The following is a 23,327-nucleotide window of genomic DNA, read 5'->3' as shown; positions in this document are numbered from 1 at the left end:
GCTCATATACCATAATCTCACCCTCGTCCCTCATTTCCCTATATATATCTGACACCTTACCGTAACCCACCCATGTCTTTGAGATCACTCTGTCCTGCACCTCATGCGTCGGGAGCTGCGGGAATTCCCTCACCTGTTGCCTCGCAAAAGCCCTCAGTTGCATATACCGGAATGCATTCCCTTGGGACAACCCATATTTCTCGGTCAGCGCTCCCAGACTTGCGAACTTCCCATCCACAAAAAGATCTTTCAGTTGCGTTACTCCTGCTCTTTGCCATATTCCAAATCCCCCATCTATTCTCCCTGGGGCAAACCCATGGTTATTTCTTATCGGGGACCCCACCAAGGCTCCCGTCTTTCCCCTATGCCGTCTCCACTGTCCTCAAATTTTCAAAGTCGCCACCACTTGTGGTGTATTTCTTCTGTGAGAACGGCAATGGGGCCGTCACCATAGCTTGTAGGCTAGTCCCCCTACAGGACGCCCTCTCCAATCTCTTCCACGCCGCTCGCTCCTCTTCTCCCATCCACTTACTCAACATTGAGATATTGGCGGCCCAGTAGTACTCACTTAGGCTCGGTAATGCCAGCCCCCCCCTATCCCTACTACGCTGTAAGAATCCCTTCCTCACTCTCGGGGTCTTCCCGGCCCACACAAAACTCATGATACTCTTTTCGATCCTTTTGAAGAAAGCCTTCGTGATCACCACCGGGAGGCACTGAAACACAAAGAGGAATCTCGGGAGGACTACCATTTTAACCGCCTGCACCCTCCCGGCCAGTGACAGGGTTACCATGTCCCATCTCTTGAAGTCCTCCTCCATTTGTCCCACCAATCGCGTTAAATTTAACCTATGCAATGTACCCCAATTCTTGGCTATCTGGATCCCCAAGTAACGAAAGTCCCTTGTTACCTTCCTCAGCGGAAAGTCCTCTATTTCTCTGCTCTGGTCCCCTGGATGCACCACAAACAACTCACTTTTCCCCATGTTCAGTTTATATCCTGAGAATTCTCCAAACTCCCGAAGTGTCCGCATTATCTCTGGCATCCCCTCCGCCGGGTCCGCTACATATAACAAATCATCCGCATATAGAGATACCCGGTGTTCTTCTCCTCCTCTAAGTACTTCCCTCCACTTCTTGGAACCCCTCAATGCGATTGCCAGGGGCTCAATCGCCAGTGCAAACAATAATGGGGACAGAGGGCATCCCTGCCTTGTCCCTCTATGGAGCCGAAAGTATGCCGATCCCCGTCCATTCGTGACCACACTCGCCACTGGGGCCCTATACAACAGCTGCACCCATCCAACATACTCATCTCCAAAACCAAATCTCCTCAGCACCTCCCACAGATAATCCCACTCCACTCTATCAAATGCTTTCTCGGCATCCATCGCCACCACTATCTCCGCTTCCCCCTCTGGTGGGGGCATCATCATTACCCCTAGCAGCCTCCGTATATTCGTATTCAGCTGTCTCCCCTTCACAAACCCAGTTTGGTCCTCGTGGACCACCCTCGGGACACAATCCTCTATCCTCATTGCCATTACCTTGGCCAGAATCTTAGCGTCTACATTTAGGAGGGAAATAGGTCTATAGGACCCGCATTGCAGCGGGTCCTTTTCCTTCTTTAGGAGAAGCGATATCGTTGCCTCTGACATAGTCGGGGGCAGCTGTCCCCTTTCCTCTGCCTCATTAAAGGTCCTCATCAATAGCAGGGCGAGCAAGTCCACATATTTCCTGTAAAATTCAACTGGGAATCCATCCGGTCCCGGAGCCTTCCCCGCCTGCATGCTCCTAATTCCTTTCACTACTTCCTCTATTTCAATCTGTGCTCCCAGTCCCACCCTTTCCTGCTCCTCCACCTTGGGAAATTCCAGCCGGTCCAGAAAGCCCATCATTCTCTCCCTCCCATCCGGGGGTTGAGCTTCGTATAATTTTTTATAAAATGCCTTGAACACTCCATTCACTCTCTCCGCTCCCCGCTCCATCTCTCCTTCCTCATCCCTCACTCCCCCTATTTCCCTCGCTGCTCCCCTTTTCCTCAATTGGTGGGCCAGCAACCTGCTCGCCTTCTCCCCATATTCGTACTGTACACCCTGTGCCTTCTTCCACTGTGCCTCTGCAGTACCCGTTGTCAGCAAGTCAAATTCTACGTGTAGCCTTTGCCTTTCCCTGTACAGTCCCTCCTCCGGTGCCTCCGCACATTGCCTGTCCACCCTCAGAAGTTCTTGCAGCAACCGCTCCCGTTCCCTACTCTCCTGCTTTCCTTTATGTGCCCTTATTGATATCAGCTCCCCTCTAACCACTGCCTTCAGCGCCTCCCAGACCACTCCCACCTGGACCTCCCCATTATCATTGAGTTCCAAGTACTTTTCAATGCACCCCCTCACCCTTAGACACATCCCCTCATCTGCCATTAGCCCCATGTCCATTCTCCAGGGTGGGCGCCCTTCTGTTTCCTCCCCTATCTCCAAGTCCACCCAATGTGGAGCGTGATCCGAAATGGCTATAGCCGTATACTCCGTTCCCCTCACCTTCGGGATCAACGCCCTTCCTAAAACAAAAAAGTCTATTCGCGAATAGATTTTGTGGACATAGGAGAAAAACGAAAACTCCTTACTCCTAGGTCTGCTAAATCTCTACGGGTCTACTCCTCCCATCTGCTCCATAAAATCTTTAAGCACCTTGGCTGCTGCCGGCCTCCTTCCAGTCCTGGACCTCGACCTGTCCAGCCCTGGTTCCAACACCGTATTGAAATCTCACCCCATTACCAACTTTCCCACCTCTAGGTCCGGGATGCGTCCTAGCATACGCCTCATAAAATTGGCATCATCCCAGTTCGGGGCATATACGTTTACCAAAACCACCATCTCCCCCCGTAGTTTGCCACTCACCATCACGTATCTGCCCCCGCTATCCGCCACTATAGTCTTTGCCTCAAACAATACCTGCTTCCCCACCAATATAGCCACCCCCCTGTTTTTCGCATCTAGCCCCGAATGGAACACCTGCCCCACCCAACCTTTGCGTCGTCTCACCTGGTCTATCAGTTTCAAGTGCGTTTCCTGTAACATAACCACGTCTGCCTTAAGTTTCTTAAGGTGTGCGAGTACCCGTGCCCTCTTTATCGGCCCGTTCAGCCCGCTCACGTTCCACGTGATCAGCCGGGTTGGGGGGCTTCCTACCGCCCCCCCTTGTCGATTAGCCATCCCCTTTTTCCAGCTCCTCACCCGGTTCCCACGCAGCTGTGTCCCCCCCAGGCGGTGCCCCCCCGCCCATCCCACCCCATGCCAGCTCCCCCCTCTCCCCTCTCCCCAGCAGCAGCAGCCCAATAATTCCCCCCTCCCACCCCCCCCCGCTAGATCCCCCACTAGCGTAGTTACACCCCCCATGTTGCTCCCAGAAGTCAGCAAACTCTGGCTGACCTCGGCTTCCCCCCGTGACCTCGGCTCGCACCGTGCGACGCCCCCTCCTTCCTGCTTCTCTATTCCCGCCATGATTATCATAGCGCGGGAACCGAGCCCGCGCTTCCCCCTTGGCCCCGCCCCCAATGGCCAACGCCCCATCTCCTCCACCTCCTTTCCTCCCCCCACCACCTCCTGTGGAAGAAAGAAAAGTTACCACATCGCAGGATTAATAACATAAAACTCCTCTTTCCCCCCTTTTTACCCCCCTCTTCGCCCCCCCATACTCGCCCCACCACCTTGTTTCAAACATTCTTTTTTTAATAACCCGCTTATTCCAATTTTTCTTCCACGATAAAAGTCCACGCCTCATCCGCCGTCTCAAAGTAGTGATGCATCCCTTGATATGTGACCCACAGTCTTGCCGGTTGCAGCATTCCGAATTTTATCTTCTTTTTGTGAAGCACCGCCTTGGCCTGATTAAAGCTCGCCCTCCTTCTCGCCACCTCCGCACTCCAGTCTTGGTATACGCAGATCACCGCGTTCTCCCACTTACTGCACCGGGTTTTCTTTGCCCATCTAAGGACCATCTCTCTATCCTTAAAACGGAGGAATCTCACCACTATGGCTCTAGGAATTTCTCCTGCTCTCGGTCCTCGCGCCATCACTCGGTATGCTCCCTCCACCTCCAGCGGACCCGCCGGGGCCTCCGCTCCCATTAACGAGTGCAGCATCGTGCTCACATATGCCCCGACGTCCGCTCCCTCCGCACCTTCAGGAAGACCAAGAATCCTTAGGTTGTTCCTCCTCGCCTTGTTCTCCAGCGCCTCCAACCTTTCCACACATCGTTTATGGTGTGCCTCGTGCATCTCCGTCTTCACCACCAGGCCCTGTATGTCGTCCTCATTCTCGGCAGCCTTTGCCTTCACGACCCGAAGCTCCCGCTCCTGGGTCTTTTGCTCCTCCTTTAGCCCTTCGATCGCCTGTAATATCGGGGCCAACAGCTCCTTCTTCATTTCCTTTTTGAGTTCTTCCACGCAGCGTTTCAAAAACTCGTGTTGTTCAGGGCCCCATATTAAACTGCCACCTTCCGACGCCATCTTGGTTTTTGCTTGCCTTCCTTGCCGCTGCTCTAAAGGATCCACCGCAATCCGGCCACCTTCCTCTCCTTTTTTCATCCGTATCCAGGGGGGATTCCCTTCTGGTTCACCGCACAGTACTTTTAGCCATTAAAATTGCCGTTGGGGCTCTTATTAAGAGCCCAAAAGTCCGTTCCACCGGGAGCTGCCGAAACGTGCGACTCAGCTGGTCATCACTGCACCCGGAAGTCCGTGTCTCACTAACTTCATAAGAGTTTTTCGAAGAGGTCACAAAGATGATTGATGCAGGTAGGGCAGTGGATGTTGTCTACATGGACTTCAGTAAGGCCTTTGACAAGGTCCCACATGGTAGACTGGTACAAAAGGTGAAGTCACACGAGATCAGGGGTGAGCTGGCAAGATAGATACAGAACTGGCTAGGTCATAGAAGGCAGAGAGTCGCAATGGAAGGGTGCTTTTCTAATTGGAGGGCTGTGACTAGTGGTGTTCCGCAGGGATCAGTGCTGGGACCTTTGCTGTTCGTATTATATATAAATGATTTGGAGGAAAATGTAACTGATCTGATTCGTAAGTTTGCAGACGACAGAAAGGTTGGTGGAATTGTGGATAGCGATGAGGACTGTCAGAGGATACAGCAGGATTTAGAATATTTGGAGACTTGGGCAGAGAGATGGCAGATGGAGTTTAATCCAGACAAATGCGAAGTAATGCATTTTAGAAGGTCTAATGCAGGTAGGGAATATACAGTGAATGGTAGAACCCTCAAGAGTATTGAAAGTCAAAGAGATCTAGGTGTACAGGTCCACAGGTCACTGAAAGTGGCAACACATGTGGAGAAGGTAGTCAAGAAGGCATACGGCATGCTTGCCTTCATTGGCCGGGGCATTGAGTATAAGAATTGGCAAGTCATGTTGCAGCTGTATAGAACCTTAGTTAGGCCACACTTGAAGTATAGTGGTCAATTCTGGTCGCCACAATACCAGAAGGATGTGGAGGCTTTAGAGAGGGTGCAGAAGAGATTTACCAGAATGTTGCCTGGTATGGAGGGCATTAGCTATGAGGAGCAGTTGAATAAACTCTGTTTGCTCTCACTGGAACGACGGAGGTTGTGGGGCGACCTGATAGAGGTCTACAAAATTATGAGGGACATAGACAGAGTGGATAGTCAGAGGCTTTTTCCCAGGGTAGAGGGATCAATTACTAGGGAGCATAGGTTTAAGATGCGAGGGGCAAGGTGTAGAGGAGATGTACGAGGCAAGATTTTTTACACAGAGGGTAGTGGGTGCCTGGAACTCGCTGCCGGAGGAGGTGGTGGAAGCAGGGACGATAGTGACATTTAAGGGGCATCTTAACAAATTCATGACAACGATGTGAAGAGAGGGATACGGACCAAGGAAGTGTAGAAGATTTTAGTTTAGACGGGCAGCATGGTCGGCACAGGCTTGGAGGGCCGAAGGGCCTGTTCCTGTGCTGTACTTTTCTTTGTTGGTGTGTTTTAGTTCCGTTTTCAGTGTTGGAGCTGAAGGCAGACAAAGCAGGTGTACTGCTGTTCTCTCTGCCATCAAAAGACTATGGCTTGATCATTTGGTGAATTCAGAATTATAAATGTTCAGTAGTGAATGTAAACCTAATGTGCTTCTGTTAAAAGGTGTTTTCTTTTGTCTTCTGGATGTTGTTTGGGAAGTTATTAAGGATTACTTAGTGTTGTATTCTTTGGGGGTTGTATTTGAATTAATGGTTGCTAAGATGTTCACTGCATGTTTTAAAAATGTTAACTTGAGTTCACAGAATAAACATTGTTTATCTTTAAAAAATGCTTCTCCATTTCTGCTGTACCACACCTGTAGAGTGGGCCGGGTGCTCCCCATACCACAATCTATTAAAAGTTGTGGGTCAGGTGAACTCCATGATACACATTGGGGTTCTCTAAACACTGGCTCATAACACAAATTACATATTCTTTGACCATAATGTAGTACCCCTCACAGAAACATTGGGTGGTTACAGCAGATAAGGAGGCCATCCGTCAAATGTGTCCATGCTGGCTCTCAGTAAGAACTCAATTATGCCCACTCGCCCACCCTTGCCTGGTTTTACAAATTTTATCTCTGCAGGTGCTCATCCGATTCCTTATTAAAAGCCATATTTGAATTTGCCTCCACCACGCATGTATGCATTTCAGATTAAAGCATGCACTGTGTAAAAAGAGATTCCTCTCATGCCAGCTTTTGCTCTTTTGCCAATCCCTTTGAAGCAGTATCCTGTAGTATTTCATCCTTCGGCCAATGGGAACGGTTTCTCCCCGTCCATTTTGTCTAGACCCTTCACGATCTTTAAGGAGAAAATCCCCAGTATCGTCAAACTATCCATGTATTAAGTCCTTCATCCCTATCGTAATTCTATTAAATCTTTTCTGCGCCCTCTCTGAAGCCTCCATATTTTTACAGTGCCCAGAATGGGACATAATGCCTCAAACTGATACTAAACCAATATTTTGTAAGGTTTATGAATATTCCTTGCTTTTCCCAAGGCCCTGCAAATATATCTTAGTATTCTATAAGCCTTTTTAACCACATTCTCAAGCTGTTCTGCCAGTTTCAATGATTGACCGACTTAAATCCCCAAGTTTCTCTGTTCTTGTACCACCTTTAGTGTTGGTATTTTTCACTTTTCCTCCCCGCCCTCCCACCCTACGTGGGTAGGGCACCCCGGGGGTCAATCCCTAGCACGGAAAAAATGGCAGCCTGACACCTTGGCACGGCCAACCTGGCAGTGCCACCTGGGCACTTTGGCAGTGCCAGGCTGCCACCCAGGTGGCACTGCCAGGGTGATAGTGCCAGTGTGTCCAGGTAGCACAGCAGTGATAAGGTGCTACACTGCCCAGAGGGCAACCACTTTGGGGCCTCCAAACCCCTGGGAGACCCTCCAAGTGCCATTCCGTCTGGTCCCCATTTGTGGGGAGTAGTACTGAACGACACTCGTCTAAGGTCTCCAAGGCGAAGGGGTTTGATCCCAGGGCCTCGGTTGATTGTAGAATTTACAGTGCAGAAGGAAGCCATTCGGTCCATCGAGTCTGCACCGGATCTTGGAAAGAGCACCCCACCCAAGTCCACACCCTCCACTCTATCCCCGTAACCCCACCTAACCCTAGACTCCCCGTGTCTGTGTGGGTTTCATCCAGGTGCTCCGGTTTCCTCCCACAGTCCAAAGACCATGCTAAATTGCCCCTTAGTGACCAAAAGGTTAGGTGGGGTTGCTGGGTTATGGGAATAGGGTGGAGGTGTGGGCTTAATTAGAATGCTCTTTCAAAGGGCAGGTGTAGACTTGTTGGGCTGAATGACCTCCTTCTGTACTGTAAATTGTATGATTCTAAATCTGCAGGAAGCAATTTCACATTGGGACATTTGACAGAAGTCTAGTTATATTAGGACTAAATAAGTAGAGATTTAACTGCTTATATATTTTATTAGATTCAATCAGGTGACTTAATCAATCACTTACTATAACTGATCTTCTTCTTCTGAGTAGCATCAGTAACTTCAAATAAGTTTGATACATCAAGCTTATTTACTCCCAAAGCCGTCCTCAGAATGCAGGCCAAGTCATCTTCTGTTATAGTTTGTTCAACAGACTCATACATCTATAAAGGAAATGTAAAATGTTCCCATATTAGAGGTCTGAAATAATACATAACACATGAAAACAAAATAGCAATGTGCAACAAATATATACAATTAAACAATGATATAGAGGCATTTTACGATATGTTGTTGTCACTGCTTTAGGTAATATATGGCCAAGACAAACTATTACACACACACACGCACGCACACACACACACGCGCACACACACACACACGCACACACACACGCACGCACACACGCACTAATGACTTGCAAAAATGGGAAACTGGAAAATGCAAGAGCTTTACTGTGACACTTCAGTTATGGCAATTCATTACAGAGTAAATAAAAGTGGATGCTGGAGCAAAACAAACTTCAAACCGAAAGGTAGGCAGCCAAAAGCAGATAATAGTAAAAACTACTTTTAAAAAAGGGTAAAATTAATCAAAAATTTGAAAGAACTAATACTCTTCTAACTTAGAAAGAAATGAGTGGCCGAATTCTCCCATTTTGAGACGAAGTCCTGTGGTGGGGGTGGGAACTTGGGAGTATTTGCTGCTGTGGCGCCTGGTAGGGAAACACGCCAAATCGTCTGGCCCAGACCTCATTAATTATGCATCCAGTGTTTTACACTGCATTCAGTGGCTGGGCACACCTGGATGGCAGGTAGTCTGACTGTGTGTCTGGGTGCCATTTTGAAAAGGCGTCCCAACATCATTAACCCACTATTGAAGAAAGGTGGACCCCCTGAAAACAAAGCAAGGTCTCTGGGATTGAGATCTGAGACTAGAGTCCTGGGACCGAAGATGGATCTCCAGGAATATTGAGGCTGGGAAAAAGGTCGTCCTTGAGACACAGAATTTGGAAGGTCCATTTGCAGACACATCCCCTGTCCCACTTCTGTGGTGCTCCAGGGTTGCGGACTGTCTCCACCCTCAACTCGAGGCAGCCCCAGACATTGTTCAGATGAGTCCTGACATCTGCACACCACATTGTTCCAAAGTATTTCACGTGGCATGTTTTCCTGCTGGCATCGTGGAGAATCTGTCGTGAGGAGTTGGATCTTCATCCGCACCCCATTTACGGGTTGCAAAGGAAGTTCAATCTGGCCTCTGACAGGATTTCCAACTCGCCATGGTGGGTACCAGTGGAAGAATGGAAGAACCCGGTGGAAATTCACACCAGCGTAAAACCAATTTCTGGGTCTCCTGCAACATTCTCCCCCAGGCCCGCCATTGAACTCGCTGAACAATATTCTAATAAAACTTGGGAGATTTCCAGCCAAAATTTCTAAGAAATAGGAAATTGCATTGTAATGGAAGGATTCTCGGCTCTTTCAAGGTCTCTTAAATTATTTTATACACAAAGTTCAGCTAATTTATACTTTGCTGAACCGCTGTCCTATAATTACCTTTTGGTAATCTTGAAGTCCGAGCAATATTGCTAAATGAATGTCATTAGATGTGTTCTGATAAATACATTAAGATTGCTGGTGCTTTGAACTTGCACAGTTACCCTTTATGGTGTAGTTTGAGGAACACAAATAAGACTTTTCCCTAAACAATAGGTACGTTAGAAGAATTGTATCAGGTGGATCTTAAGAGGCTGCTAAATCAGGTGTCAAGGATTGGTATGGTATCCTGACTGTTTTTAATTCGCATTAATGCTATGGATCTAGAAGATTTAAAAGGATCAAATTGACTGTTAAATCTGAAAAGGCATTTCCAGAAAATAAGATGAGTCAGGCAAAATATCTTCATGTGAAGAGTAATAGTAATTGAAATTTAATATGGACAAGTGTTGAATGCAACAAAATGGTAACAAGTATCCATGAATGATGATGGAAGTGCTACACAATGGATTTTAACAGACTTGATCCTCAACATATTCAATTATCACAGTAATCAGTGAAAGAGAAGGAATAATATAGTAAGTGCCCTGTTGCATCCCCAGGACATTCCAAAGTTCTTCATACTGTACCAAATCTATGCCCAACAGTAATGAACTACTTTTGAAGTGCAGTCATTATTGTTAAGTAGGCAGACTGGGCACCCAATTTGTACACAAAATTCCTTAAACAGTAAGCACGATGAAGTACCATTTTGGTGATATTGGTGGAAGAAGGCATGTTTGTCAGGGTAGAAAAGGAACTTTCTGTTCTTCAAGCAATGTTATAGGATTTTTTTCATCCACTTGCGCATCTGGTAGACATGGTATCAATTTAACAGTCAATCATAACTCTGATATTGCACTGAGGTGGCTGCGCAATCCTGGATTTGGGCTAACTTTCAGAGATAGAGTGCTGACATTGTGCTGAGCTGTCACCTGGACAAAATGATAGAATACAAGATAGCAGAAGTTCTATTCAAATCACAGTTCTCTTGCTATTCCTCAACTTGAGCACTGTCTTCATTTCTGATAATAGGCATTTAAACCCTGGTGACAGCTCCAATAAATGTCACAACACTGATTCCTAACATCAGTGCATTGAGTTCTGATGAAAACTGGAGAAAATTAAGCCACCCATCTGTCACTTTTCCTTAGCTTAAGCTTACCCAATATTCTGCTGGCCGTACCCTAACTAACACCAAAGCTGATTCACCTATAACCCTGTGCTCATCGTCACACATTAGCTTTGAGTCTGAATGTCTCAATTTTAAACTTCTGATACCAGTACAGCCCTTCATGGCCTTGACCACCCCCCACCCTATTTCTGTCTTGCCGTCTCCTCTTTTGTTCCTACCCCACCCTACATTTCTTAAACAATCATCCTCAACTTACTTCACCCCACCATTAGTAATGGTGTCTGCTTATCTAGGCTCTGTGCTATGACATTCCCTCCCAAATCTCACTCTCCTCTTTAAACTTTACTTACTATTATCTCCTGCTTTGGCTTGTTGTCAGCTTTTGATAGGTTAGGAGATGAGAACCAGCTTGGGCCATTTTATGATGTTAAAGGTGTTATAGAATGTAAGTTGTTGCTCTCAGCCTCGAAAGGACTCAATTAAGATGGGATTTTATAAAGCAATGCAAATTAATAAACAGTACAGAAAATGCTAACCCTGCAACACTAACTATAACAAGTAGGACAAAGCATTGCAGGTTCAAATTAGAAAAATTGTAATTTAGGACCCATGTCACTAATTTCTTCACAAAAATTATTAATTGAAACAGACTTCCAGTTGGGATGATTATACTGGGACCATTTAAGGTGGGTAACTCTGAAGGTCTTTCAGGGTAAATGAATAGCCTTTCTTATCTGTGACTTTGTGAATAGTTGTTCAAATGTCACAATTATGGAATGAATTTCTGTCTGTGCATCACGTTCAATATGGATGTCCGTACATTTATTGCCTCAATTTTGATGGAACCGAATAGCGCAATTGTATTGCTGTTAAAGTCAACATTGAAACATTTGGGGTTGCAGAATTTAGAGGACAAATGGAGCTAAACAACAGCTTACCGAAATATATGATCAACTCTTTAGTTGATAAATTGTAAATATTGCAATGATGCTCGGTTAAGATGCTGCAGGACTTGATGGGAGGAAATAAATTGACAAGAGATGTGATTGTTAGGGAAGATTCAATCTCTGTGGAATGAATTTAGCTGTATTAGTGAGCAACACATGCATCAAGTGAAAAACAGAACTGGATTTATTGAGGCAAATTGGCAGAACGTTAAAGGGGCTATTCAAGAACTTAGAAAGCAGCAATAAAAGGTCTTATACTGACCCAAACATTGTTTCATAAATTGTTGAAGTGTGGCTTTAAGTGAGGATCTCTATTTTCTTAAAGATAAAGTGCTTCTATAACCAAATTCAACAGGACAAGGAAATTAAATCAAAACAGGATAGAAACTGGTTTAAAGTACAAAACTCCAGGACACAATAAAAAAGGCTAATGGCTAGTCCTTAATTAAAGTGTGTTTACTCTCTATAGACTAGGAGTATGATTGGTTGAAACTGTGCATATCAATTGCAGAGAGAAACAGATTCCCCCACTGAAATTATTTAAACATGTCCCCCACTTGCATGCAGGCTTGTCTTTGTTTTAGCAAGTCTCCTGTGAAGGAGTTATAGAAAGAAAGGAGTTTAGAGTAAGCATTTTAAATAGCTCAATTTGAGAAGGAACAACACGGCTTCTATTCGAAAAGAATTCAGACAAGCTTAACAATGTCAGAGAAGAAAATGGACAAAAGTATTTTACAACATCATCTTTAGTGCTCTTCTAAAGTGTGCAGAAACAAAGTTGTAGACAATTTAGATTTAAGTCATGGGTCATGCCTGCGAATGAAGTGGAATTCTTTAAAGAAGAAACAAAATTACATGATGAGTGCTATTAGTAAACATAATTGTGATTTTCAGAAGAGATTAGATTAGTTTCATGAGGAGCTAAAGTAATTGTTGAGAAACAAGCAAGTCCGATTGAAAATTGCCTTTTGAAAAGACAGCAGCAGATACTAATTAGGGGGGTGGGGGTGGAATCAGCACCATTGGGGAAGTAGTTGATGAAGTTCTGCAAGATCTGTTTTGTATCTCCTGATCTTCACTGCTATAAAAGGACACTCGTCACATTCAAGTACACATGGACCAGTAAGCTGATGAGCTAGAGAATGACAATTGGATTTTCGTGCACATGAAAGTGTAAGGCAATAAGAACATAAGAATTAGAAGCAGGAAGCAGCCATTTGGCCTCTCAGGCCTGCTCCCCTAGTCAATAGCTGATTGCGACCATAACTCCACTTTTCTGTCCACCCTCGATAACCTTTGAATAAATTAGAGGTGGAGTTATACAGATTCTAAACTATAAGGGAATCAATGATACAGCCTCTACTGTTCTCTGGGGTAGTGACTTCTTAAGTTTAATCACCCTCAGAGAAGAAATTCCTCCTCATTTCGGTCTTAAATGGGAGACACTTGTTTTAAACTCAGGCCCCTGCTTCAAAATTCCGTCACGAGGGGAAACATCCTCAGCATCTACAATCTCAAGTTCCTTCAGAATCTTTGTTTCAATAAGATTAGGCTCATTGCCCCAACTCCAATGAATGTGGGCCAAACCTGCTCAACAATTTCTCACAAGACAACCCTTTTATTCCAAGATTCAATCTAGTAGACCATCTATGACCTGCCTCCAATGCATGTATATCCTTCCTAAGTAAGGAGTCCAGTATTTGAGGTGAGAACACACCAGTGTTCTTCACAGCTGAAACATGCCTTTCCTACTTTCTACTCCATGACCTTTGCAATAAAGGCAAACCTGAAATTTGACTTCCTAATTTCCTGCTGTAATTGCATGCTAACGATTTTATACGAGGGCATCCAGATCCCTCTGTGACACAGCATTGTGCAGTCTCCCTTCACCAAATATTCTGCTTTTCTATTCTTCCAGCCAAGTGGACAACCACATTATACTTTTCACATTATACTCCATTTTCCAAATTTTTGCCGACTTAATCTATCTATATCCCTTTGCAGACTCTTTAGTGTCCACCTTACAACTTGCTTTCCTAACTATATTTGTAATGACAGCAAATTTGATTACAATACATACAGTCCCTTCATCCAAGTCATGAATTTTGATTTAAACAGTTGAGGACCCAGCACTGATCCAGTTGGAACTCAATTAGTTACAGTTTACCAACTTGAAAATGATCTGTTCGGCACAACTGTTTCCTGTTAGCTAGCCGGTCCTCTAATCGTGCTAATATATTACACCCGCAACATCATGAGCTCTTATCTTATGTACGAACGTTTTATTGAATGCCTTTTGGAAATCCAAATCCACACTGCCTATATAGTTCACCTTTATGCACCTTGCTCATTATATCCTCAAGAACTCCAATACATTTGTCAAAAACTACAAAGCCATGCTGGCTCGACTGGATTATGATTTTCTAAATGTCCTGCGATTATATCCTTAATTATGGATCCCAGCATTTTTCACAATGACTGACACTAGGCTAACTGGCCTATAGTTTCCTGCTTTTGGTCCCCCTCCTTTCTTGAATGGAGGTTCATTTGCAGTTTTCCAATCAGCTAGTGCCTTTCCAGAATCTAAGGAGTTTGAAAGGTTCTTACCAATACATCTACTATATCTTCAGCAACTTCATTTACCTTGTTACGAATGCTCAACGTATTCAGATAAAGAGCCGTGAATTCTATTTTGGTTACCATTTTTTCTTACTTTGACTCTATTTTATAAGGGCAGCATGATAGCACAGTGGGTAGCACTGTTGCATCACAGCTCCAGGGTCCCAGGTTTGATTCCCGCTTGGGTCACTGTCTGTGCGGAGTCTGCACATTTCCCAGTCTTTGTGGGCTTCCTTCGGGTGCTCCGGTTTCCTCCCACAAGTCCCAAAAGATGTGCTGATAGGTCATTTGGACATTTTGAATTCTCCCTCTGTGTACCCCAACAGGTGCCAGAATGTGGTGACTAGGGGCATTTCACAGTAACTTCATTGCAGTGATGTAATGTAAGCCTACTTGTGACAATAAAGATTATAATATTTGTTGGTGCACTTGTCGGTTTGTATACCGTCTCTTTCCGTAACATTAAGGTCATCATTACCAATATACCTACCGTGTATTATTGACTTGTAATTTCCCTTTAAATTTCTAAATCTTCCCTCACATGAACCCTCCGCTACCTTTAAACAGATAAAGGGATATATTCCAAGGCTTTAAAATGCATAGTTGCACAGGCAACTTAGATGTAGGTTGCCAGCCTGTATGGCATGCACTGATGGAGCACGATTACAGCTACAAGCAGAAAAGCTGGCAAGATTAAGGTTAGAACAATTGTCCCCAAGAAAGCAATTTTTATTTTAACATGGAACAAACATCAGCACAAGCAGTTAATTAAAATAAATTAACTTTTTAAAAAAGGTTTGGGAAATTATTGGATTCTGAATAGGACTGCAGGCTATGATAAGTATAGGTAATCAAATGCTCCATGGCACATGATTCTAGTGGTTCTCCAGTCATGGATTGTCAACTTTGCAAGGCAAACCAACCAGGGTTAAAAATGGAGTTTGCAAGGTTAAATATCCTGGAAGTTTGGGCAATTACCTTTAGAAGCAGGAATATTTCCCTCCCAGAGATTTCCTTCATAGGAAAAAACGTAGCTGGGTAGCGCTTTGACAGAGTTCATTGTCTAAGATCTGTGGAAGCTTGGGCTTGACTGGTCAAATTATCTTGTCTGGTGCTCTGTTATATTACTCTTTGCACATCATAACATAAGCATAAATATTAAACTCAAATTATTCATAAGATGAAACTACCGTAGAATATATTAATTGTTGCAGCATAAATGTTCCTTTTTTCAAGGCTAAATGGAAAAGTTTTGCAAAATTTCAAGAGACTGATTAATTTTGGATTGAACATGTTTTGCTCCAATCATATCAGAAGGTACATTGATACAGGAGCCAAAAACTGATCATTTCAATCAGCTTCATAAAATTATGCTATGGACAATTACTTTTGATTGCAAGTCCATTAAAATTGACAAGTATTCACTGTGCAATGATACTCACCCTAAATGCCAACTTAATAGTTTCATGTGTTTTAGATGGTCTTGACACTACAGATAAAGCAATCACGTACTCCCTGATATCAATTGTTCCATTTTCATTCTGAAAACAGAAATAATTAAGTTTAATAAACTGGGACACAAGTCTACAAAACCTGATGAGGAGGATTAAACACTTAACTAATTTTATCATTATGTGAAACGTAGCCATTAACATGAACTGCAATTGGGTTCTAAATTGAAGACAGCAGAGGGTGCTATATGCTACTCAATCATACTGATATATTGCGAAGAATCACTCTCAGACATCTCTGCAATAACCAGAAACAATACTTATCCCAAGATTCATTTGAAGGCTTTACATCACTTAATAATCTATGGTTTATTCACAACAAATTCTGTAATTACCCTAGATTTGCTTAAACCATTTGGATTTGTGACATATGACTCGGCACTCCATGACCAAGGCTTTTTAAACTATTACAATTAATTTCCACACCAACTATTCCCCGATTACAGTTCCGATTAAAAAAAACTATTGTTGTAGGAAATTTGTACTTCAGCCTGTTTATCTCCACCCTCACTCATTAACGGAATAGTACAATAACTCTGGTACACACAGGGGAAACTATGACAAATTGCCACAGAATAAATTAAAATTATGCCTAAATTTAAAGGATTTCTCACAAAAAGTCAGATGCCACAAAATTAAGCCATCAAATATGCTGATCATAAGTTAACTACTTTATTTTAAGTCAATGAATCACAACTTGTATTCTGTATGTAAATCCCAGATTGTTAAGCCTCGTGACCACGTATGCCCCGGCATCCGACCTCTCCACTCCCTCCGGGAGACCCAGAATCCGAAGATTCTTCCTCCTTGACCGATTCTCCATGTCCTCAAACATTTCCTGCCACTTCTTGTGCAGCGCCTTGTGCGCCTCCACCTTCACCGCCAGGCCCAAGATCTCATCCTCGTTCTCCGAGGCCTTTTGCTGCACCTCCCGGATCGCCGCCCCTTGGGCCTTCTGGGTCTCGACCAGCTTGTCAATCGATGCCTTCATCGGCTCCAGCAGCTCTGCCTTCAGGTCCGCAAAGCAGCGCTTGAGGAACTCCTGCTGCTCCTGCGAGCATAGCGCCCATGCTGCTTGGCCTCCACCCGCCGCCATCTTGCTTCTCCTCCCTCGCACTTTTCGCTGCACCAAAATCACTTTTTTGACCGCTCCACTCCTGGTCCAATCCACACAGTTCTGGGGAACCGTACTGTCACCTTCATCCACTGGAAACTGTCAAACAAATGCCGTTGGGGCCCCTCAAAAGAGCCCAAAAGTCAGTTTCTGACAGGAGCTGCCGATCGTACGACTTAGCTCCGCAATGCCGCAACTGGAAGTCCTCGCAAACTCCAGATTGTTGACTACATCCTTAAAAATAAATTCTGTCAGTTAATGGGCATAAATATATGGATTTGATTAAGTCTATGTTTGCTTTTGCAAGGGGAAAGAGAACATAGAACATACAGTGCAGAAGGAGGCCATTCAGGCCCATCGAGTCTGCACCGACCCACTTAAGCCCTCACTTCCACCCTATCCCCGTAACCCAATAACCCCTCCTAAGCTTTTTTGGTCACTAAGGGCAATTTATCAATGCCAATCCACCTAACCTGACTGTGGGAGGAAACCGGAGCATCCGGAGGAAACCCACGCAGACACGTGGAGAACGTGCAGACTCCGCACAGACAGTGACCCAGCAGGGAATCGAACCTGGGACTCTGGTGCTGTGAAGCCACAGTGCTATCCACTTGTGCTACCATGCTGCCCCAAATTAGAGGAATTTGATTCTAATCCTGCATGTATTTTTCGATCACTTAACAGTGGCAGAATTTTCACGGGCAACTAATTACCCAGGGAGATGAAAGGTAATTAAAACTTACTTGGGACGGCAAGTGATTAAAAAAAAAAATTCCATCTTCCTACACACAATTCTATTGCGATGCAGTCAGGCAATATTTTTCAATGTGGTAATTTGCAACTAGCTTCTAAAAGATGTACAAGAGAAATCCAGAGTGATTCAACTACAGTCCTTTCCCTTCATGGGAATCTGCCTGGCTTGAAGTGTGGAGTAATATTGGTTGTATACCTTGGGTACTGTAGCAAAAATCCACTGAAATCAAATGACAATTCTATGAATGACAAAATAGATGCAGCAATTTGGCACCAAACTGTTCTTGATTAATTAACAGGAAATTATAAGACAGATGGTAAAACATAGAAGGTAAATGCAAGGTAGAATCAGAATTATACAGCACAGGTGCATTGCTACCTATGGCTCTGAGGACCCAGGTGCGATCCCGGCCCCAGGTCACTGTTCGTGTGAAATTTGCACATTCTCCGTGTCTGCGTGGGTTTCACTCCCACAACTCAAAGCTGTACAGGTTAATTGGATTGGCCACGCTAAATTGCCCATTAATTGGAAAATAATTATTGAGTACTCTAAACTTAAAGAAAAACTAGGAAAAAAAAGAATTATACAGCACAGGAGGCTATTCAGTCCATCATGCTTATGCTGGCTCTTTGGTAGAGCAATCCATAACTAATGCCTCGCTCTCTTTCTCTTTTCTCATAGCCATGTAAATGTTTCCCGTAAGTATTTATTCAATTCCCTTCAGAAAGTTACAGACCCTGCTTCCACCATTCTTTTGAATCAGCGCCTTTCAGTTTGCTAATTATAGTATAAAAATAATTTTCTCATGTCACCTGCTTTTGCCAATTACATTCAATTGGTGTTCTTGGGTTACTAGTCCTTCTGCCAACAAAAACAGTTTCCTCTCATTCGTCAAGTAATTTATGATTTTGAACATAATCTCCTTCTAGTCGTTTCTGCTGCAAGGAGAATAAGCTCAGCTTCTCCAGTCTCGCCACATAGACAAAGTTCCTCATCACCGGCAAGGTTCTAGTAATTTTCTTCTGCACCCTATCCAAGGTATTGGCATCCTTCTTTAAAGCATGCTGACCAAAATTTAACAGTGGTGCAGCTGAGACCCAGCCATTGTTTTATGCATCTTTTAACAACCGTCTCAACTAGTCCTGTCACCTTCTAATATTTATGCAGATTATTCCTCAAGCAACAGGTTTAAAATTGTGCTATATAGTTCCTATTGCATCTTCTCAGTCTTCCTACAAAAAATGCACCACTTTACACGTCACTGCAAAAGATCAGATCTTCTTGATATATCAAAAAGAGCAGTGGTCCCAATGCTGATTCACAGGGAACACAACATACTTTCCTCCAATCTGTAAACCAACTATTCACCACTGTGTGGTGATGTGCATCAATGTAAATACATGTAGGCTAGCTAGACACTAGAGGGAGCACAAGAGACATCACACACACACTCAACCAATAGATCAAGTAGATAGGACACGACCAATAGACATTCACGATACACAAGGAGGTGACACGATCACAGGTGGGCATTACACCAACCCATATATAAAGGACACCACACACATGATCTGCCTCTTTCCAGTGGAAACAGTCAGTGAGTACAGACACAGGGTTGATTCAATATTACACCCACCACGTGGATTGCAGCAACTGGTTAGTCAGTCTGGGTAGCGATAGTAGGATTAGCAGTAGTGTCGAACCCGAGTAATAGAAGTGTAAATAGTTTCATAAACGTGTTGAAGTTATCTCCACGTCTGAACCTTCCTTTGTCAAGTGCACCACAAGGAAGCCGCTTATGTTACACCTACAACATAACAAATCATGATGCCAGGAGTGAACTGTTTCAATCCATATAGCCATACCTCTTGAGTTTTCTTTTCAAATCCATGTTGTCACTCTCTTTTATCCATTGGCTTTATTTTTCCAAACTGGGCTATAACACAGTAGTTCACGAGTTGTCAAATGGCTTTTGAAAGTCCATGTGCACATCATCAATTGCACTACCATCAACCACTCTTTCCATTACTTCAACAAACTTGGTCAAGTTAATCAAACAGATTTTGCCTCTAATAATTGCCTCTAATGATTCCGTGCTGCCTTTCATTTATGAGCCCATACTGTCCCAGGTGCCTACTAATTTTGTGCCGAATTGTTGTCTCAAAAGTTTCCCCACCATTGACCGGAGACTGACTGAACTGTTGTTGCCAGGTTTATCTCTCCTCTACGTTTTTTAAAAAAAGGCTGCAAATTTTGGGTGTAAATTTGCAATCCGCTGGTCATCTGACACCACCCATAGGGGAAGTAGATTTAGGACTGAGTTTAGGAGGAACTTCTTCACCCAAAGGGTTCTGAATCTATGGAATTCCTTGCCCAGTGAAGCAGTAGAGGCTCCTTCATTAAATGTTTTTAAGATAAAGATAGATAGTTTTTTGAAGAATAAAGGGATTAAGAGTTATGGTGTTCAGGCCGGAAAGTGGAGCTGAGTCCACAAAAGATCAGCCATGATCTCATTGAATGGTGGAGCATGCTCGAGGGGCCAGGTGGCCTACTCCTGCTTCTAGTTCTTATGTTTTTATATGCAATCGCAACAATCTTTGGGCAGAAGTGTCAAATGCATGATCCACCTCGACCTCAGCATCACAGAAGCCAATCTTTGGCCAATTCGATTCACTCCGTGTGATATCACAAAACGGTTGAAGACACAGGATACCGCAGAGGGCCTGACAATATCTCAGCAATAGTATTGAAGACGTGCTCCAGAACTTGCCATGTCCCTAGCCATGCTGTTCTAGTACAGCTACAACTACCTGACAATGTGGAAGATTGCCCAGGTAGGTCCTGTACACAAAAAGCAGACAAATCTAACACTGCCATTACAGCACCATTAGTCTACTCTTGAACATCAGTAAAGTGATAGAAGGCAATAACTAGCTCACTGATGCTCCATTTGGGTTCCACCAGAGCCACTCAGCAATAACTAGCTCACTAATGCTCCATTTGGGCTCCACCAGGGTCACTCAGCTAACAAACTCAACACATACAGCCTTAGTTCAAACATGGATAAAAGAGCTCAATGAGGTGAAAGTGACTGCCCTTGATATTAAGGCAGCTTTGTCCAAGTTTAACATCAAGGAGCTTTCGCGAAACTGGAGTCAATGAGAATCTGGGATGGGATGGGGGTCAAGGGAAACTCTTTGCTGATTGGATTCAAACCTGGCACAAAGGAAGATGATTGTGCATGTTGGAGGTCAATCATCTCAGTCCCAGGACATCACTGCAGGAGATCCTCATAATTGTGTCCTGGACCCAACCACCTTACATAGAATCATAGAATTTACAGTGCAGAAGGAGGCCATTCAGCTCATCAAGTCTGCACCGGCTCTTGGAAAGAGCACCCTACCCAAGTCCACACCTCCACCCTAGCCCCATAACCCAGTAACTCCATCCAACACGAAGGGCAATTTTGGACACTCAGGGCAATTTATCCAAGACACTCAACATCCTGACTTGGAAACATAACTCTTTGTTCATTGTCGTTGGATCAAAATCCTGGAGCTCACTCAACTGCACGCTGGGTGTATCTACACCACATTTCAATGGAAATCAATGCGGGCGTGGCCAGCGCAGCTTGCATACCGTGAAAACAATTCAAGGATGTCTGAAAGATTATTGCGAGAGCCTCCACAATTTCCACCCTTACTTTCCTCAGTAGTCCAGGATGAATCCCATCTGACCTGGGTGACTGACATTTCTTCTTTCGGAATTGCCAATCTTTAAGTACAGCTCTTTACGTATTCTTATCCGCACCCGCATCCTCTTCTCTCGTAAAGACAGATGCAAAATTGGTTTGCTCCTGGTCACTGCCCTCTTCAAGATGATCTCCATTTTGGTCATTAATTGCCCCACTCTTCATTTGACTATTTTTTTTTTTTTTTACTGTTTATATGTTTACAAATGACTTTCAGCTTAACCTTTTATGTTGTGTTAATCCAATCTCATACTCTGTGCCACTCTTATTTCCTTTTCTTTATAAACCTCCTCGAGAGTTTCTATATTCAACATGATTATCTACTGTATTATTAGCTTTAAAACTGTCGGGTGTCTTTTTCGGTCTCGTTTTAATTCAGCCAGAGTGCTAAGTTTTTGATGATATTCCTTTCCCCCCATCAGGATGCGCTTGCTTCATGTCTGAACGAGATCCTCTTTGAAGGCTGCCCATAAGAAGAAGTAGGCCATTTGGCCCATTGAGTCTGCCACGCCATTCAATGAGATCATGACTGATCTGAAATGATAATCCTCAACTCCATTTTACCACCTTAAGCCCAGGACCCTTGATTTCTTTACTGATTAAAAATCGGTCAGTCTCAGCCTTGACCATGCGTAACGATCCGGCCTCCACAGCATTCTGCAGTAAAGAATTCCACAGATTTCCCGACCACACTTTGCAAAATCAGACCATAAGATGGTGCTCCTTCTCTCGTCATATAAACAGGACCTTAAGCGGGTGAATCCGGTTAAGAAGTTTGTGCAGTGTTGGTCCGAGGAAACAGAAGAGCCCCTACATGACAGTCAGTGTCAGACTGGTCCATATTTAAGAACTCAGCAACCAACCTAAACGAGTATGCCACCACCGTCACAGACTTCATCAGCAAATGTGAAGACAACTGCGTGCCAAAGAAAGTAGTAGGTACATTCCCCAAACGCAAACCATGGCTTAATTGGGAGATTGACTCCCTACTGAAGACCAGGTCTGAGGCGTTCCAAGTCAGGCGATCCTGACCTGTACAGGAAATCCAGGTACGACCTCCGCAAAGACATCCAGGATGCCAAGAGACAATATCAGACCAAGCTAGAGTCACAGGCTAGCGTTACAGACTCTCGTCGGTTGTGGCAAGGCCTAAGCAACATAAAGCGAAGCCGAACAGTATCTCCGGCAGCAGCGAACCCTTCCCTGATGAACTCAATGCATTCTATGCTCGATTTGAGCAGGAAGCCATTAAACTGCTGTTGATTGCCTCAGCAGCCCAAGACACACCCACCGTCACAACTTCCGAAGTCAGATCGGACTTCTGAAAGTGAATCCTCAGAAGGAGACCGATCGGACTGGGCCCCTGGATGTGCACTCAGATCCTGCGCGGACCAGCTGGCAGTGTGTTCGCGGACCAGCTGGCAGTGTGTTCGCGGACATCCTCAACCTCTCCCTACTCCGTTCAGAGGTCTCCACCTGCTTCAAAAAGACCACCATCATACTAGTGCCAAAGAAGAACCAGGCAACATGCCTCAATGACTACTATCTGGTGGCCCTGACATCAATTGTAATGAAGTGCTTCGAGAGATTGGTCATGAGGCACATCAACTCCACACTCTCAGAATGCTTAGATCCACTGCAATTCACATACCGCCGCAACCGGTCCACTGAAGACGCCATCTCCCTGGCCCTACACTCATCCCTGTAGCATCTCGACAACAAGGGCTCCTACATCAGACTCCTATTTACTGACTATAACTCCGCCTTCAACATCATTATCCCAGCCAAGCTCATATCAAAGCTCCAGAACCTAGGACTTGGCTCCTCACTCTGCAACTGGATCGTCGACTTTCTGATCCATAGACCACAATCAGTAAGAATAAACAACACCTCCTCCACGATAGTCCTTAATACCGGGGTCCCGCAAAGCTGCATACTTAGCCCCCTATTATACTCCCTATACACTCACGACTGCGTG

General features: G+C 44.5%; 1 protein-coding gene across 4 annotated transcripts in view; it reads right to left on the bottom strand.

The window, feature by feature from the left end:
• The window catches only part of LOC140425341 (lysophosphatidylcholine acyltransferase 1-like), a 260,484-nt gene that overhangs the window by 25,946 nt on the left and 211,211 nt on the right, over positions 1–23,327 (bottom strand). For 3 of the 4 annotated variants that reach the window (XM_072509500.1, XM_072509503.1, XM_072509501.1), the window contains exons 12-13: positions 15,662–15,760; positions 8,006–8,144 (exon numbers count right to left, since the gene is read on the bottom strand). In XM_072509500.1, coding sequence (XP_072365601.1) covers positions 8,006–8,144; positions 15,662–15,760 — 238 coding nt within the window. The remainder of the gene's footprint in view (positions 1–8,005; positions 8,145–15,661; positions 15,761–23,327) is intronic. The other variant, XM_072509502.1, reaches the window with a different exon arrangement.

Source organism: Scyliorhinus torazame, chromosome 6 (genome assembly GCF_047496885.1).
Source record: "Scyliorhinus torazame isolate Kashiwa2021f chromosome 6, sScyTor2.1, whole genome shotgun sequence".
In the NCBI taxonomy this organism is placed as follows: Eukaryota; Metazoa; Chordata; class Chondrichthyes; order Carcharhiniformes; family Scyliorhinidae; genus Scyliorhinus; species Scyliorhinus torazame.
The sequence above is the reverse complement of the archived record's forward strand: the minus strand, read 5'-3'. Positions and strand labels throughout refer to the sequence as shown.